The sequence below is a fragment of the Aptenodytes patagonicus genome, chromosome 6 (genome assembly GCF_965638725.1).
Source record: "Aptenodytes patagonicus chromosome 6, bAptPat1.pri.cur, whole genome shotgun sequence".
NCBI classification, from domain to species: Eukaryota; Metazoa; Chordata; class Aves; order Sphenisciformes; family Spheniscidae; genus Aptenodytes; species Aptenodytes patagonicus.
In genome coordinates, this window is record NC_134954.1 from 62,588,828 (window position 1) to 62,606,783 (window position 17,956).

The following is a 17,956-nucleotide window of genomic DNA, read 5'->3' on the forward strand; positions in this document are numbered from 1 at the left end:
GACAGCGAAAGACCAGCTGCCCACTGGCCCCACTACCACTCACAGACTGGTGCCTGTAGGAAACAGCCAGACCACCATGCACCCTCTAATTAACACATGGAAACACAGCAGCCAGGGCAGGAATAAGAGCAAATCCTTTACAAGCAAAGGCTGCTGGAGTGAGGAGCTGTGTTGGATAATGAATCTGCTTTAATATTTCTCCCCCCAAAAGAAATCCAACTTCCACTTATTCTAGGGCAAACTCAAAAGGTTTTATTTTAATTTTTTTTTTTTAGCAAATTCTATCACATAAATGTTAACAAAAACATCTGTACAATTGCCATGATACACTCAAAAGTGAAACAAATAAGATATAAATACAGATATGGATGTAACATGACAAAAGCGGAAAAAATAGAAAAAATACATGCGCATGAACACGGTGCCAACAAAGTCATTTCTCATGGTTGGCGTTTTTCAGAGCGGTTTTTACTTCCCATTTAAAACATTGTTAGCAACGTCCTGCTGTATTCTACGAAGGTCTATTTTTCTGTCCCTTAATATGTAATATTATGCTTGATAAATAAAGGGGTGGGGAGAAAAGGTTTTGATGACAAAGATGTGAGTTACATTACTTATACAGGTTATTGGTAAGCTAGTAATAAGCAATAAAAAAGACAGTCTTGTATTGTATTGTAATCCAGGCAAGCACACATAGTGTACCTTAAGAAAGCCACATGCCTCGATATTTCTGCACTACATGAGAACTACAGTACGTAGACCTGTGGGGCGGATGGATCCGGTATTTGCCCATGCCCACGGAGCACTGGTGCAGCCAATGGCAGAAAAAACATCCACATCTGAGATTTCGGCAACCTTGCAGCCAGGAGCCGCTGTCTGCTGAGAGTCTTCTCCCACTCAGACTTTTAAAGCATGATGGGCAAATAAAATACACTTTTTTTTTTTTAAGGTACGAAAAATTGAAGCCCTGCATAATGGGCAGCAAGGAGGAAAAAAAAAAAAAGGCAGCTGCAGTAGGTGGCTACTGCTGGGAGAACGTGAACACAAGCTTCACCGGTGCGGTGAGGCACTGCCAGCATGCAGATCTTTCTCTGCAAGCATGCGTGGACGCTGTGATTTGTAGCCAGAGAGACCTTTATGCTTGCTGAATAGAAAACAAAATGATTGTACAGCTTGTTGAAGTCAGAACACTGGAGATCAGAGAGATGACATTCAGAGCTAGCCCTTTGAGTACTTCAAAGGAAACACACACAAAAAAAAAAAATCGGGTCATGTTCAACATACTAAACAACCTTACTATGTACATTATACGCAATGATTTATAAATACCTAAGCAGAATGCTCTCTACTGTATACAGGTATAACATACTTCTAGAGTACTCAAAGGATGAACAGTCCTCGACTGACTCACATAACGAAATTAAGTAGCACGTTAATGAGCATCTGTTGACAAACAGAACAGAATCTGATTCAGAAAGTAAGGCCTGGTTCTACCATTTGCAGCCCCAAGTGTGCCAATAGTATCGGAAAACACACGCTCGTCGCTGGAGTCGCAGCAGGTTGCACGCGTCTTTTGAAGGACAAGCTGTTAACTCCTACTGTAGTGTCAGCGCATGCACTAGGGTCAGTTCGGGGACGTTACAGTGCGTTCACTCTCAGTGCATACTAACAGGATTTTATAAAACATATAAAATCATTTGAGAAGGAATTCAATTCCTGGAGATTTGCTACAGTGTGCCATACAAAAAAAAAAAACAAACAAACAGCAAACGGTGATGGACCAAGCTCCACCACAGCTGGGAGGGACTAAATGCCATCTGGTCAGCTATGCTGACCTTCTGAACCCCACAACTGGAACAGAAGATGCTGAACTGACATGGGGAGAAAGAGAGGCATAAATACTAAGCAGTTAGAGTACAAATTAAAAAAAAAAAACCCAACAAAAAGTCAAACCCACTACTAAAAATTCAAACAAGACAGCTAACTGCTGCCAACAAGTCGGCTGAATATTTCCTCAAAAGGGAAAATAAATTCGTGTTAAACTAAAATAATTTGAATCATTCAAAAAATTAAAAAAGAATATTCTAACAAGCATACTGAAAGATGTTGAAAAGGAATGGTCCACGGAAAGGGAGACACCAACCATAGAGCAGCCAATCCTCCCTCTAGCGAGGATGGCTTTTCTGAGCCTGCAGAAAGACCCTGGGGGAATCCCACCCACCAGGATCGCATGGTTTCTCCTGCCATGGCATTACTCATTGGGAAAGATGAGGGAGCTAGCCCTGCAGCCAGCAAAAGCGTGGACACATCCTGACAAACTCAGGAGCAGGTCACCTCCTTTGCTCTCATGTCAGCAGGGAAAGGGAGCAAGAAGCTTTGCAGCCCAATCCCACACAGTCCTCACCAGCCCCAAGCCCTCCTGAGCTGGGGACTGGGAGGGGAGCTGGCACCAAGCATCACCTCCCAGCATAGCTCCTCGGGGCTGGGGCTGAGACACACAGGGATGCACTGATGGAAAGGGAGGACAATGGGGCTTTACCCTCCCCGCTGTGGTACTGGAAACTCTCATGTTCTCAAGTAGGCTACCACGGTGTCCCTTCAGCTCCCCAAAGGGGAAATCGAGGGGGCTGGAGAGAGACCGAGGCACTGAGAGCCACCAGGGAGCACACATCCATCACCACAGCTGCAGCCATAAGCTTCAGGTCCACCATCCTCTTGCATCACTGGCACTAGGGGCAAAAACCCAGTTCTGATCCATTGCAGGTTTGGGGTGGGCATGCCCATCAGCCAGGATCCAGCCCAGGGCCAAACACAGCACGTAGCATCCTCCTGCTTCCCCTGGTTACAGCAGAGGCAGGGGGAGCTCATCCTCTGCAAACAGAAGGTCTCCCTTTAGGGAAGGGTGCTGCTGTGGGGTATTTGACTGCTGCTGGTTTGGCTCTGATTTGGTCTGTGTCATCAGATTTGCCCTGCTGCACCCCCACTCAGAGCACCCTGCTGACAGCAGTGCCCAGCGAGGTCCCTCCGCACCCCTCCGAAACACAAGCACCCAGCAGGGCTGTGCATGGGGCTGGCCAGGAAGAAAGAGGTTTCTAAAGGCAGTTAACAGCACTGCAGGCTCTTCAGTGGCACAGGAGGGGAGCTGTGGCAGCAACCAGCACTGTCCCAGCTGGCTCAGTAGGTGCTTCCAACGGGGTCTTTTTGTCCTCTTTGCTCCATTTCAGATGCCCTTTCTGTCCTCTGGGATGAACATTTTGCCCAAAGCACAAAGGAGTTGTGGGGACAAAGCCATTCACCACCCAACACCAGTGGGTCAGGTCAGAGCAGATGATCATCCCTTTGACACTACAGACTTCAAGAACAATGCAGCTAGCCTCACAAGGCAGCACTGAGATACAGCCCTGCCAGCTCCCACTGCCCACCCAAAGACACACTCAGAGCCTAATCCAACACCCACCCACCTAATTCCAGTGTCCCATCGCAGGCATCAGTCCCAGAATTGGGTCTCAGGTTCCCTTTGGGGAGTAGCAAGTAACCTGGAGAGTCTTTTGAGCACATGAAAGAGCCAAATAGGTTGGGAGGGGAGAAATATTTACAGAGTCAATGAAAGGAGCAAGAGCCCAGCTGTTTTGCACTGCACAGCTGGCTGGAGAGCAGTTACAGAGAAATCAGCCCAGAGGTCTATCAGAAGAACTATGTACAAAAACTCATGTTTAAAAAGAACCTACTTTCATTACACACTTGATATCTCCCAGTATTAAAGCATCTGAGGCTGGAATCACAGCCACATCTGCAAAGATCTCCCCACGGAAAGCCCTGCATGTTAGGCAAGCTGCAACAGGGAGTACAAAACAGGACCACAAGACTTGTAAGAAAAGAAGAACCTAGCCAGAACAACTGCGGCCATGGGGAGAGAGCAGGTAACTAGCACACAGAAACCAAAACTGGGTATGAACTAAACCAACAAGATTTGTTTGACCTTTACGCGTGTCCAGGTTCTTGGACTCAGTTTTGGAACGCTAACCTAAACATATTTCCGAGATTTCAGCAGGCTATACAAATATGTTTAAGTATGGCTTTCTGTTGTTCACTTTTAATGAAGACTGCAACACAGACCTTGTTTCCTTTACATTCAATACCAGTAAGATTCTACATAAAAGCTTTTAAGGGACTAAAATACTGATTGCAATAAATATCTGCATGGCCTCCTTGAGCTGATGGAGCGCGCCAGTGAAGAGTAGCAGAAAGGTCTCTGAGAGGCACCGTTGATTGCTTCTAAGTCTACACATGTCCACATATCTCCATTAACTGTGCGTTGAAACATCTGAAGAGGAACTGCTGTTGCTGTTGGTGGTCTGGGCCCTCTTTATGTACAAGTTTAGTAGCTTCATCTGAAAGAAACAAGAACATCAGGAGAAAATGCCAGGAAAAACAGGTGGACAAGAGTCAACTGCAAATCTTAGAACTCGCATTCTGCAGTGAACTCAGTTTTGAGTGAGCTGACACTGAGCTCTCTGGAGGAAAAGCAGAAGCAAAGCTGAGCATATTTCAGAACAGAGGCAGGAGAGTATGCCTAGTCCCACTGAAGTTAGACAGATTTAATGGGATTTAGAAAAACTTCTTGCATTTCACTTCAGCAGCCATTAGTTCACAGACCTCAATCCTGCAGCCTGCTCTGAGCAAGCAGGATTCCCACGGAGGTCAGTGGGGCTGCAGGCACACCAGCGATCCAATAGCCATGGTCCCTCCTAGGAAACACCCTGAACTCTCCATGCTTTATAAAATGTTCATTTTCAATGTCATTTAAATATCTTCACTAACTTGGTACATCTAGTGAAACTGCAGCTGTTATGACTATATACTTCCTTTGCATGGGTTTGTTTTCTTTTTCTGCCTTACCACCTTAGCTCCAGATCCTGCAATGACTCATGCACATGTTTAACTTTAAACATGCACACAGTCTGCGTAAACCCAGAAGAATTACTCACATGTTTATAGTTAGTTATGTGGTGGAGTAGGTCTGTGGCACCTAGAATACTGGGATAATAAAGCCTCTACAACATTTTATATGGGGATTTCCTAACTGCCCAAATATGAGGTAAACCTCAGCACCCATAGCTGTCTCTTTCCACAGCAATTTGGAAGCACAATTAATTTGTTTAAGGACAAGGCAATTCAATTCAGAAATAAAATCCAAGTGTCCTCAGTCTCAGGTTGTTTTAGCCTACACCACACTTCCTATCCATGAAAGAAATTATTGCTTCAAAATAACAGAACGAAACCCTCTGAACTAAGTAGCTATTTACATGCAGAGATCTATTTCAGAAACAAAAATGCAGAATTCATCTTCAAATTGCAGAGGAATCTCGAGTATAATGACTTCAAACAGGAAAAGAAATCTTGTGACAGCTTCCTGAGCAGCTCTGAAAAGCAATCAAACACCACCCGCCTCAACACAAAATGCCAGCTCTTGTATGAAGGACAGAGCTGAATTAAGGACTTGATTTCCCTTGCAGCATCAGGTCAGAATTTGAGTTTTGCTGCTAAACTGACTGCAGGGCACAAAATCCTTTGAAGGGTCACTTGAACTTGCTGGTGTCCCAGGAGGAAAGGGACACATCTGCCATGCTATTAGGAGTGAAGCTTTACCTGTATTTCTACCAGCCCTAATCACAACCTGCTGCTGAGAGGACCTGCTCTCCCACTCATCCCAGCCATGCATTCCCACCACTCTTTGCATTAGATTACCTGTGCAGCTGCAGAGCGGACTGAAAGCTAATTAATTTGTATTGCAGATCTGTTTTTCAACCAGAGCAGCCAGCTGATCCAACTCACTGCACGGTCACCCCTGGATGCAATGCTGAAGGGGCAAGGTAAACATGGCTGTAGTGGGAAGGACCCGCTCGGTGGCAGCTTGCGGTTACACAGGATCAAATGCGTCATGAAACCGATCCCTGAACCCCATCAAAATTTGCTTAGTGGGATTTCAAATGCTCACACTGCTGAGCAAGTGCTGTGCTGTTCTAGTGGTTTGGCGGGGTGAGATAGGATTTAGCAGAGTACAGGGAACTTGACCCAGAGCTACCGTGAAGCCACTGGTCTTGGTGCTAGTAGTGCAAGCCATTCAGCTGGCTATTATCAAAACAGAGACACATTACTCTTGTACCTTGCTTCCTGTGAGTTGTGCGAGATGAGGTTTCAGTTCTTCTCCAATTACTGAATAAATTGCCACTAGGCAAAATACGCTAGCTTTACGGACACTGCTCTCTGTATTATCATAACCCTAGGAAACAAGAAAAAAAAAAAGGTCAGAAGTCAAACAGCACTCGCCAACATCCTTCCAGAGCAATATACTAAAGAGCTGATGAACATTTTGCAAGTGTGGCTGACCCAACGGATCAATAGAAAGGCCCTGCTTAACCTAACAGTTTGCAACCTGAATACTCAAAGAGCAAGAGAATATGATCATCCAGTACATCCTATTTGTTCCTTATATTATTAGTTATAACCATCACGTTGTAAGTTATTAACATCTTGTTATTTATAGCATTAAGCAACAACACACAGTTTCCCAACATGAGCTTAGGACTCTATCAAATATACACATTCCTGTGTCCAGTTCAGATGACTATATGCTATCCTGGATGGTCAGGACTTCTTGGAGGGGAGCCCTCATGCTCCCAGCTTGCCTTCAGAAAAGTCTTTCCTGACCCAAATCTAACCAAAGGAAACCAATTCTGCTCCTGAGAGCGAAGTTACAAACGGACATGAATTTTGCAGCAAAATGGCCTAACGGTTATATCACTTAGGACATGAAAGCCAGAATCCTGTTTTGTGAACGGATATTCTACCAAAATATCTATTTGGACAGAATAGCTCTATCCAGGCATTAGAAACTGCAAAAAATCAGAGTCATCGTGGATGTTTTCCAACTCTTTAAAAACACTGGGCTTAAATACTGTGTATAACAGTGCTACACACGTGCTAGTCCATTAGATGAACTGCCTCTGTAACCTAGAGCTTTTTGATTACTTATCAGGTAGGAAATACCACAGAAAAGAACATGTTGAAAGACCCCCGTAGGTGTGTCGGATCTCTGGCAGCTTCAAGGAGAGCTCAAACTAGCCAACAGGTCACTCAGCAGCTGGTGACACCAGTCCTGTACTCAGGCAGTGATTCATCACTAAGCAGCCATCCCATGAGAAACACAGACATCACTTCAGCCTGCGGGACGCTGGCTCCTCCGGATGCAGGGTGACCTCTGCCGGGAAAGCCCGGAGGAGGGATGCGACATGGCTGGGGCTGCCAGGCTGCCCGCTAGCAGGGCTGATGCTCTAGCTGCAGGGCCAAAATACAGTCTGAAACGACAGTTTGCAATCCCAAAGAGCACTGAACTAGAAAAGCAGGAGACCTACATGAGCTCAGAGAAACATCAAGCTATTGAGGACCAAGGTGGAAAAAAGGCTGAGCCCACGCCCACAACAGAGGAACACCCACAGAGACACAACCCACTGCTAGGAGGACAGTTGGGATGCAGGACTCTCTCTGGGGGTCCCAATCCAAAGGCTCTTGAACTTAGATGCCTCTGCTTGACCTCAAGTTTCCCTATGGACCTGGTATTTTGCTTATGTGTGCATCCCAAATTGCTCCCGTGGGGGCAGGCAGATCCGTGTGGTGTTGAGGCCTGAGAGGGCTGTGTCCCGGCGGGCACTGGGCTGGTAGAGCCTGCCCAGTATGTGCCAGCGGGACCATCACCCCACCTCTCCATCTGCCAACTTGCTTGCAAGGCAGCAGCTGCTTCTTCTCCTGGCATTTAATAACACAGCACAATGGTTAGAGCATTTGCTCAGGAGATGACACTGGCTCAAAGCTCTCTTCAGCCTGAGGGTATCGAGATGCAGTGCATGGGAGAGTGCCTCACAGCCCAGCTCTATCCCCCCGGCTCCAAGGGAGCCAAGGCTCCACATCGGGACCAGGGCAAGCACCACGACTTTTCCCCAGCCAAGCCCTGTTCTTGCATGACCCCCCCCCATCTGCTCATGGGGGGTCATGGGGATCCCGCTCCGTGCTGCTGAGCTACACACTTGTGCTCATGCTGCTGCTGTCCGACGCTCCTCGCCTCTTCTCCACTCTGCCGATACCCTTGGCATAGTAAACAAGCACACAGGTGATTCCCTCTGCACACAGTCCTTCAGCCAGGATTCCAAAATACTTCCCAAACATCAGGAGTAGATTCCTTTGACCACTGAGTTTCTAAGGTGAGGAAATATCACTGGCAGCTCCAAGATGAAAAATAGCAAACTAAGCTCCAAAACAAGATCCGTTTTAAGACATGGAAGCAATTTAATAAAACAAATATAACTGCACTTTTAAAGGCATGCTGCTCCCAAACTTTTCCAGTGCATTGAAGCCCCACTGTTCAGATTGCTCAGGGAATTTCTGACTTTGCTCTTGTCCTTCTAACTTTTTACGCTCACAATGAGGAGGCTTCTTTATCCCAGTTCTCCACAGAAGTCTTACCCACCCAGACATGTCTCCCCTTCAGCATTGACTGATTTGTTCCTGTTGCAATCCCTCCCCAGTAAACACACACACATTCTCTCTCCTCCCTCGCTGCTACCTCCCCTTATTTCCTTCTTGCTGGCAGCCTCATCCCAGCCGCTGGCACTGCCAGCTGCTTGCGCAGGGGAACAGGAGACAACACCTCTACAGCCAGTGCTGAAAGCTAAATTCACAATGTAAGACCAAGCCTTAGCACTGGCAAAAACACAGCTCCCCACCCAGCCTGAGAGGGTTATGAAAGAGGCTGAATGAAGTCAGCAAGTAGTTCGGTCCTTATTTCAGAGAGGAAAGAGGAACGGACTAGCCTGCCTGCTAGGATTCAAATTCAAGTGCAAAGTACAATCAAAGCGCAGAACAGCTCAGCAGAATTAAAGCAGACTACGAGATGTATTGCTTGGGATATACTGAGACAGCGTAAGATGTGGCTAACTCCTACTCTCAAATTTATTACATGGCTGCTACTGGCTTATTTAGGAGTCAGACCAAGGCGTCTAATCATGGAATAAACACATAGGAATCTGAGTTTTCTTTTAACATTAAAAACATCAAAAGCTCAAATACAAAAACTTAGAGGGATTAAAACCATAATTTAGCAAAATCTGGCCCCAGAGAGTCCATTGTTCTCTCCTAGGTCACAGACCTCACAAATTACTCAATGGTGGTGTGTGCTCAGGAGCATTTGTGACATGGAATTCTGTACCTGTAACAAGCCAGGAATGATATCTGGAAGGAGCTGATGCAACGATTCCTTGGAAATCCTCTCAATGACTTTTGTCTGCATTTTGATGGCAGCTAAATTAATTGGATAATCTGCAGTCTGAATGATGGGGCAAAGCACCTTGATGCATTGCTCGGGGTGGATAGAACTCGCCAGGGTGGAAGCAGCTTCTTCAGCTGCTCTGACGACCTGGAATGAAAGCAAAGCAAAACCTTATGTTAATGAGGTCACACATCACAGCCAAAACTACCAGTGTGTACTAGGAATGACTGCCAGAAAATGCTTGGGGATGTTCATTAGAAGGCTCTATCGAGAGGCGATTGACTCCAAGAATTCACATCCTTCACCTCCAGTGACATCTTTATTCCAGCTAGTGGTAAGAAGTCCATCCTGCCTGATCTAACTGTGTCAAAGTTGTGGCTAGTTTGAAAGAGTCATCTGTCACTCAAGATAGACAGGCACCCCCATCCTAGAAGAAGCGAGATGACGATATTTCTCCAGCCACTGTCAAAGAACCTAAACCCACCAGCTTAGACTTAATACAAATCTTATCTCCTTAAACATTATAATCATAGAATCATAGAATATCAGGTTGGAAGGGACCTCAAGGATCATCTGGCCCAACCTTTCTTGGCAAAAGCACGGTCCAGACAAGATGGCCCAGCACCCTGTCCAGCCGAATCTTAGAAGTGTCCAATGTTGGGGAAAATGAATGACACCGTTGTACCTTTTAGTATGCATCTCACCTGCTGAGTGCTTGGGTGCCCAAGCTGAGACACTCATGCCTACACAGATGCGTCCTGCCATTTCCCAGCTAAACTATGCTGTAATCAAACCCAGGCTACAGACACAAACAGGCTTTAGGGTGCCCCTGACCAGGCAGCTGTTCTCTCAGCACATCTAACCCATTAAGACAGCACTGGGATCACTATAAAACATGGGAGGAAGAACAAGTGGAAACAGTGGTAGCACGCACCTTTTGCAACTAGCCCATACTGTAAAGCAGTCACGCAAAACAAGGGAGATCCCAAATTCAATTCCACTCTTAGCCTGAGGGAAGGCAAATCCACAACTTTCACACTCTCCCCCACCAGGTAGGACAGCTAGCTGAAAGAAGACAGACCCAATTGTGGTCTCTCCTCCCATGAGAGTTTATTCATTTTACATTCTGCAGTAATTGGATAAAGAAACAGGATGGAAAGGCAGGTTTTCTTTTTTTCAAGTGTCTGTGCTAATTGCCAGGCAACAAAATGAAGCTTCCCCGTGGCTGCACTCTTCCTGGCCACAAGTCACACACTCTTTGCTCCTTACGTTCTTGTTTCAGTACAAAAGATAGAGGATGCTTTTGCTCATCTTTTCTCACTCCGCTCTTCTCAGGGCTTACTTTTAAGGGAGGGTAAATCCTGAATGGACAGAGATGCCCCAGTGGACAGGCTTAAATCCAACACCTCAACTCTAAAAAGAAAGAAGCATTCACAAATCCTCATGCTTAGGATCTCCCAGCTAGCCCCAGGCAGTCCCTAACTCTGAGCCCAGGAGTACTAACACAGCCTTTGAAGGCACCCCCTCTTTCCTGATTGTGCAGGAAGCTTGGACGCCTAGCACCAGTTCTTTAACATATCCTAAGCTGAACTACTCGGGGTTGTCTGAAGTCGATACTTTGAAACCAGCACTAGGAAATCTGTCCCAGGCAATCCACAAGAAAACAAATAAATCAAACCACAGATCTCCCATCACTTGGACTGAAGCCACAGCTGCTGAATTCTCCTCGTTTCCCTCTTCCACACACTGTCATGGTATCAAACTCTGGGATTTCTGTTTGACTGAGGCAACCCATGGACAGATGCGGCTCTATCGAAGCCTCAAAAGGCGGCAAGCTTTCATTATTTTTAAGTAACCACTGTGGATAATGCATGAACCAGGAGTATTTGGAAGTGTCTCTCAGTCATTACTAGGACAAGCATGTCTCTGGAAAATGTTTTGTAGTCCAGGCAGGGAAAGGTTTAATTGATTTTTAAGATAGCAGCAGTGAATAGTGACCAGAAGAGATCATCTCCATCTACAAAGCCTGTTTCACCCACAGTCTTAGCATCACAGCCACACCACTATCATTAATCTTCCACTCATGCTGACAGCTACCTCCCTGAAACAGGAATGGCCACAAGATACTTGTACACCCAGGAAATAAAAAAAAAAAAACCTCATCCACTTGGCTCTCGGCATCCTCTAAAGCAAACCCAACAGTGAAAGTGATCTCAGGTACTTCACATAGTACAAATACTGTGTGCAGGCAAGGTACAGGCAAGATGGTAAAGCAGACCTGAGACCTTGATTGCTTCTGTATCAGCTGTCAAGCTGCTCCATCTACCTCAGGCCTTTCTCAGCAATTAATTATAATGTTAAAACATATTCAAAAAAGAACGGCAATCCACAATGTGGTGAGTATTCGAGAAATTTCATCCTGAAAGATCTGTGAATGAGTAACTAAGCAGAACAGAATGCTTGTTTTCCCCTCTTCCAGCAAGTTTTCCCTCTTCCAGCTATTTCTTTGCAAATTCCTCTTCAATTTCACACGAGAAGCATGAAAGTTAATGTTTTTTCCATGTAAGCCAGTACTAGCTTAGAAGGAAGTACTATGTGATTTTGTTGGGAAAAGAGAGAAACACCTGAGTACTTAAGGGAAACCGAATGCCACGGCACTGAATTGAGTGGGTGAAGTCAGGAGCTCCCAGCAGGTCTCCTTTAAAGGAATTCACTTCTTGGCACTGCAGCTTTTGATGCTGGCTTTCCCAGTGCTGAAATACTGCTACCATCAAGCTTTCCACAAACAATGCAGTGGACTTAAAGAGCCCAGATATCTTGTAATCAACAACATTCACGAGCAAGTCTACAACATTCGCTACCTAAAAAAATTAACTATAACTATTTGGACACAGGCTGCTTGGGATTTTGCTTTACTAAAGTATTTGGAGTTGTTGCAAATGTTTTCACAGACACTGAGAAAGAAAAGCTTGAATATATCACAACTTACAAAAGAATTTTTTTTTTTAAGCTTAAATCCTCCTGGTATCCTACTTGATAAGAAAGTAACAATATTTTAGTAGGCATCTACAGTCAGACTCTGATCTCAAATACACTACTGTAAACTTTAAACAGTACTAGAGTAGGTAAAAAATTCAGTGAGTAATTCTATCTGCGTTTCAGCTCCACATCCTGTGTGCATAAAGTTTACCATGCACATTAAGTTGCAGGTATGAGGTAAGTGTATGAGACAAAACCTTTTTTTAAAAGCCTGTTACTAATTCCAAGCACAAGGGGTTAAAATACAGCTGAAATTTTTCACAAAACGAGCCAGGGTTCAAATAGCAAAGGTCACACGTATTTTGCACATCATAAGGTCAGCAAGAAAAGTTGTAAAGATGCAGGATTTATTTATGCCCCTGCAAGTCCTCCTTTCAGCAAAGCTGCCCATTTCTAGCAAGGATCTGGCCACATTGGCACAGCAGTTGGGTATTTCACATCACTTCTCCCTGAAGTGCTTTCCCTCTGAATACAGAAGGATGTATTACACATGTCCAGTAAGCTTCCTGCTGATATTAGCTTGTAAATGTGACAACACCAGGGAGACTTCCGAGAGCACATCTGGCAGTGTCTGCATCTAAGCCACACTTTAGCAAACCCCTTAACCATGTTTAATAACATGCTGAAGTCTCACTGACATCAATGGGATTCAAGCGTGTGCTTACATGCTTGCTTGAATCAGAGCCTCTGCAGGTAACTAGCTCCTGGCTCCCTTGGAAAGGGCCAGCAGGGGACAGGGTGTAGGAAGAGGTAGGGCAATACCAGCTGAGAGTGAGCCAAAAAGACAAGCTCATCCCTGCCGGCACAGAAAGCTGAATGCCACCATTCTGCAATGCAAGTACCAGCCCTGTCCAAAGGGTCTTCCCCTCTGGCTGTGGCAGACTAAAACAAACATTCAGCTACTCAGACTGACTCTGCATCCCACAAGGGAAAGCACATCTCTAAATGCTTAGCACAGTCAGAGTCCCGCTCACCTGGTAATGCCAGAGAAATCAGCGGCATTCCCACATAAAGGGAAGTGCATTATCAAAAGATACAAACTGCCAGGTCATTTGGCGAGAAGAACATGCAATTATAGCAGAGTTTAGCAAAGATATTTTGCCATGAGGCACAACACTGTCTTGCAAATTATACATACCATACAATATCCAAAAATCAAACATCTTTTTTAATCAGGGCTTTAACCTGACCAGCAGAGTGAAACAACCTTAAAAGGAATGGGAAAAATGAGCAAGCAGCATCAAGCAACAGGTCTTCTTCCTCCCATCTTTGGGGGTAAGATCAACAGATACACGCTGGGAAGTGACAGGAACGGCTCATACTAACAGCAGACACCAAAAGTAGTAGTGGCTATGAAATGCATCCTTTAAATCCGAGAGAAAGAAAGGGTGCTGTTCGCTACATGCTCAGACTGGGTAGCTCACTGTCACAGGAGGATTAAAAATTAGACAAGTTTACCAAAGAGAAAACAAAGGCCAAAATACAGAGAGGCAGGCAGAGCCATTAGCATGGGAAGGCTGTAAGTTTCAGACCACTGGAAGGAGGGAGGACATCCTCAGGGAAGCATCATTGTATGCTTGCTTCTTACTAGTCACTGTCAGGTAGGGTATCAAGTGAAGCAAACTTTTTGTCTGACCTAATATAATTATTCTCAGTGATCTCAGAAATATGAAGGAAAACTAGCAAAGTCATCAAATGATGATGGTACCTGGAAGAAGCAAGTTTAAAAGGGTGGCTATGAAGCAAGATGTGCAAGACTAGAGAGAGCCTGCAGTGTTTTATTAAAACACAGACATTAAGCTCTGTGTAAGGTATGTCACAAATATGATTTTACCTCCCAGTAAAAGCTTAGAGCAAACCATGTCTTGAACTGGATAGTTCAATATCATTCACCACAGGGCAGGTAGCCCAGGAATGCAGATTTAAAAGATAGCACTTTGCCTTAAAGAAGCAGGTTTTTCTCCTTTCCAAATGCTTACCTTACACTCTACACGCTAGAGACTAGATTCAGCCTGACTTCTGCTGGCATAACATAAGCTGCGTTTGCTGGTGGGTTCCTTGAAAAACATCTGCAGCGCATTAAGACCTTTCCAGTGAGTCTCCCAAAAAGAGAGAAATGGTTAAAGTTCCACCCAGTTTGCTTTAGGGAAGTATTCACATATTCATTCATATGTGCATATTCACATGCACGAAGCCAAAGAGGTGTAGCACACAGGTAGGCTGTTCACCTCTAACAATGTCTTCCTTAATGCTATAAAGGAGTAAGCTTCAAAGTAACAGGTTGGGCAGTCCCAGGAATATGTATGTGAAATGCTTTCTGATTTCAATGGAAGGGGATATTGCTGATGTGTGGTATTAGGAACAGTGTGATCAAGACAGCCACCTGTCACAGATCCCTTTTAATAGAAAAGCACATTGGCATCATTGACGTTCTACAAAATTTGCTGGACAAGCTTTGGATGATAATTCTCACTGGTTTACCTGGTTCACAATGCACATGGGATCCTGTTCGAATAAGACAGCCAGAACCAAGACTCCATCTCTTCTGCATAATTTCTTCTGCTCAGCTATTACTCTCAGTGCATTACAGATGTTCCTTGCTGCCTGGTGGCTGCAGCAAGCAGCTTTCTAAAGGGTTTTGATGGTTTCATTTCTGCTTTGAAGTGACACAAACTACTGACACATAAGGAAAGAAAAATCTATGTTCCGACTCACCTAAGGCAGAACATGCCAGTTTCATAGGCTACACAAGGCATGAGTGTAACATGCTGAGATCTCAGCAGAGCAGCACCTGTACACCTAGATAAGAGCTGTATGTAGGACCATAAGCTGGAGTACTTTGCCACGATTGCTAGTTGCACTGTCTCTGCCGAAACTCGTAGAGAATAAGGCAGTGTAGGTAAAACCCCACTGAAGACTTAAAGGCTTTGTACACGACTGTGAAACGCAGAGTGCCAATGAAGTTTATTGAGCAAGAGAACAAGGTTTTGCTTTCGGGCTTACAAGGCATGTGGCTATGTTTGAGCCAATTTTTGCCATCTAGAGGTGGATACTTAAAGCCTGCATAATCTAAGCTGGAGGGGATGGAGGTTTACCAATACCTAGCCAGGCAAACTCCCATCCCTGAAGGCTTTACAGTCTGATCCAGACAGGAACAAACAATTAAGAACTTGGTTTCAAAGCAGGAAGTGGACTCAGCAATGGGGAGTGCTAAGCAGATGAAAAAAAAACGTGATTTTTATAGGGGATTCAGAGGAGATGAAGTAGATTAGACTGCTTCTCCTGTGCACTAAATATTTCAAATACGTTGGGAATTAGAAAAGGCACAGAAACATATACTATGAAACATCAACAACTGCCAAGCTGCAGTGCTTGGCAGCTTCCAGCATGGACTATATATCAATTAACCTTTAAGACTATCATCATTTAGTGCTTTTCTTCTTTAGTAAGCTACATTTTGCAGAAACCTACACAGATCATACCATCAGAGGACAGCTGCAAGTCATCTTATAAAGGTCAGAGGCCAGTCTAAAAGCACGTCAGCAAGATAGTAACAATTATCTACAGTTAATGGATAGCTGTGATTTCTTTTTTTCCCCCACTGTCTTTTAGAGGTTTACAACAAAGAATGTTACATTCAATTATGCTTATGGACCTTCCAGATAATAAAAGACCAAAATTAGATATTTAAGACATAGCACAATATCCTTTCCTTACACACAGAAAATACTCATCCGCTAGGTCTATAGGCTTAAATGCAGAGAAAAACAGAGTGGCAGAGAGAAGCAAGGAATTAGGTATCCTATGATTTTCACTGGTAAAGATGTTTTGTAACCATTTCCCAAGGTAATGAACTATTTCTGGTTTAATATACTCAATAATAAGAACTTATACTCATTTTGCTGGTATGAATCTGAAACAATGTCATATCAATGGTATTGGGTCAGCAGGCAGCATCTCTCCTTAGTAACGGGTGAGTAACTACACTGGAACAAATGAGTTAATATTAACTAATCGGCAACAGAAAGATGGTTCTCTTCCAAATAACTCCAAACAAAGAGTGATAAAAATCAACAAGATTTAATACCGTCCACAACTTCAATTATGTTCTAATGCTCCAAAAGTAAGTGAAAGGCATTTACATGTCAACCCCCATAAATATTTACAGTTATGACTGAAGCAGGCTTGACTCTTCACATCACCCCATTAAATCAACAGCATTGAATAGTCTGTTATACTACAAACAGTATAAAAACAGGCTGAAGTTAAAAAATGCAAACTAAAGATGGATCCCCACCCAGAGTCTTCTAGTCTGTAGCCTAGGGTTACATGAATTTTGAACCCCCATTGAGGTCTATGCTTTGCTAACCTCCTGCATTTGCGCTCACAACAAGACGTGACTCAGCATCTAACTCCATGTTTTCTAACATCTAACATACCAAGTTTTCCTCTCCTGTGTCCCTGGGAAGAGCTGTGCTGCTCCGCTGATCCTAGACCTTGCCTTCAGCAACAGACGGCAGAAGAGTTCTAGCCATGGCAAAGATTCAACTGTCTAAAGACTTCAGCTTGGACTTGGAAAAACAGCCAAGTATCCAGGCATCCCAAGATATCCAACTACACTAAAACTGCTTTGATACTTCCAATTACATAATCTGGAAGAAAACCACAGACCTTTTTGTTTCAGACTGAATCTTTAACTAGATATTGGCACTCAAATCAAGGAGGGGTGGTGGTATTTGCTAGGTGGTGAATATGTCAGTTATAATTTGTTATTTGATCCCTCCTGGTCATGGTGAACAGCAGCAATACTGCAATTTGGGAAGACAAACATTCTTTTTGATTTCCAAACAACTGCCTCTTAGTAAAATGACTTCTTGGAGATGGTACCCAAGACTAACAGTTCTGTACCATTCTCCTCTTCAAACTCTTTCCTTTTTCCTTGGTCACTTAAATTGATTCTCCATGGGCCATACATAATGGAAAATGGGAGCAATAACTTAGGGAAGTTAGCAGTCCCTCAGGTAAGTAAGAGTGAAACAGATACAGCTCGTTCAAAACAGTAATTTTCTGCTGACTTACACAGCCTGTTGTGTGCCAAAGAATCTCAAACCATAAACCAGGTTCACTCCTGTCTTCTACTACCAGGCAGAAGCAGCCCAGAAACGTAACAAACCCTGGAGTGACATCCTATCAGAGCATTACTAGCACAAGGATTAACACTTTCCTAACCAAATTATATAGCAGCTTTCCTCAAAGTAGTTTTTGAGGAAAAGGATCTTTGAGGAAGATTTTATGTAGTTTAAGAACGGTACACCACTGCCCTTAGTATTGCTCTGATTTAGTGAAAAAGAAAACTGTAGAACAGACCGCTGAGATCTTCCCTTTCCTTCTTCAGCTATTCTTTGAAAGTGCCCTTCAATCACAAATTGGTGAATATTCACTTAATCTCCTGCTCAGTGGGATCAAGCCAAAGGGCAGCTCCTCCACCCCTCCTGGAGGGAGCAGCGCTGCAAAGTCAGCAGTGAGAGCAAGCTGGAGGGCCACCATGGGATGGGAATTTGTGACCTTCTGGCCCAGGGCTATGAGTTTGACCAA

General features: G+C 44.3%; 1 protein-coding gene across 10 annotated transcripts in view; it reads right to left on the reverse strand.

Moving 5' to 3' along the window:
• Positions 1–237: 237 nt before the first annotated feature.
• CLASP1 (cytoplasmic linker associated protein 1) overlaps positions 238–17,956 on the reverse strand; it is a 188,947-nt gene continuing 171,228 nt past the window's right edge. For all 10 annotated transcript variants that reach the window (XM_076342950.1, XM_076342953.1, XM_076342948.1 and 7 more), the window contains 3 exons: positions 9,263–9,469; positions 6,167–6,283; positions 238–4,391 (listed from right to left, as the gene is read on the reverse strand). In XM_076342950.1, coding sequence (XP_076199065.1) covers positions 4,305–4,391; positions 6,167–6,283; positions 9,263–9,469 — 411 coding nt within the window. In that variant the 3' untranslated portion in view covers positions 238–4,304. The remainder of the gene's footprint in view (positions 4,392–6,166; positions 6,284–9,262; positions 9,470–17,956) is intronic.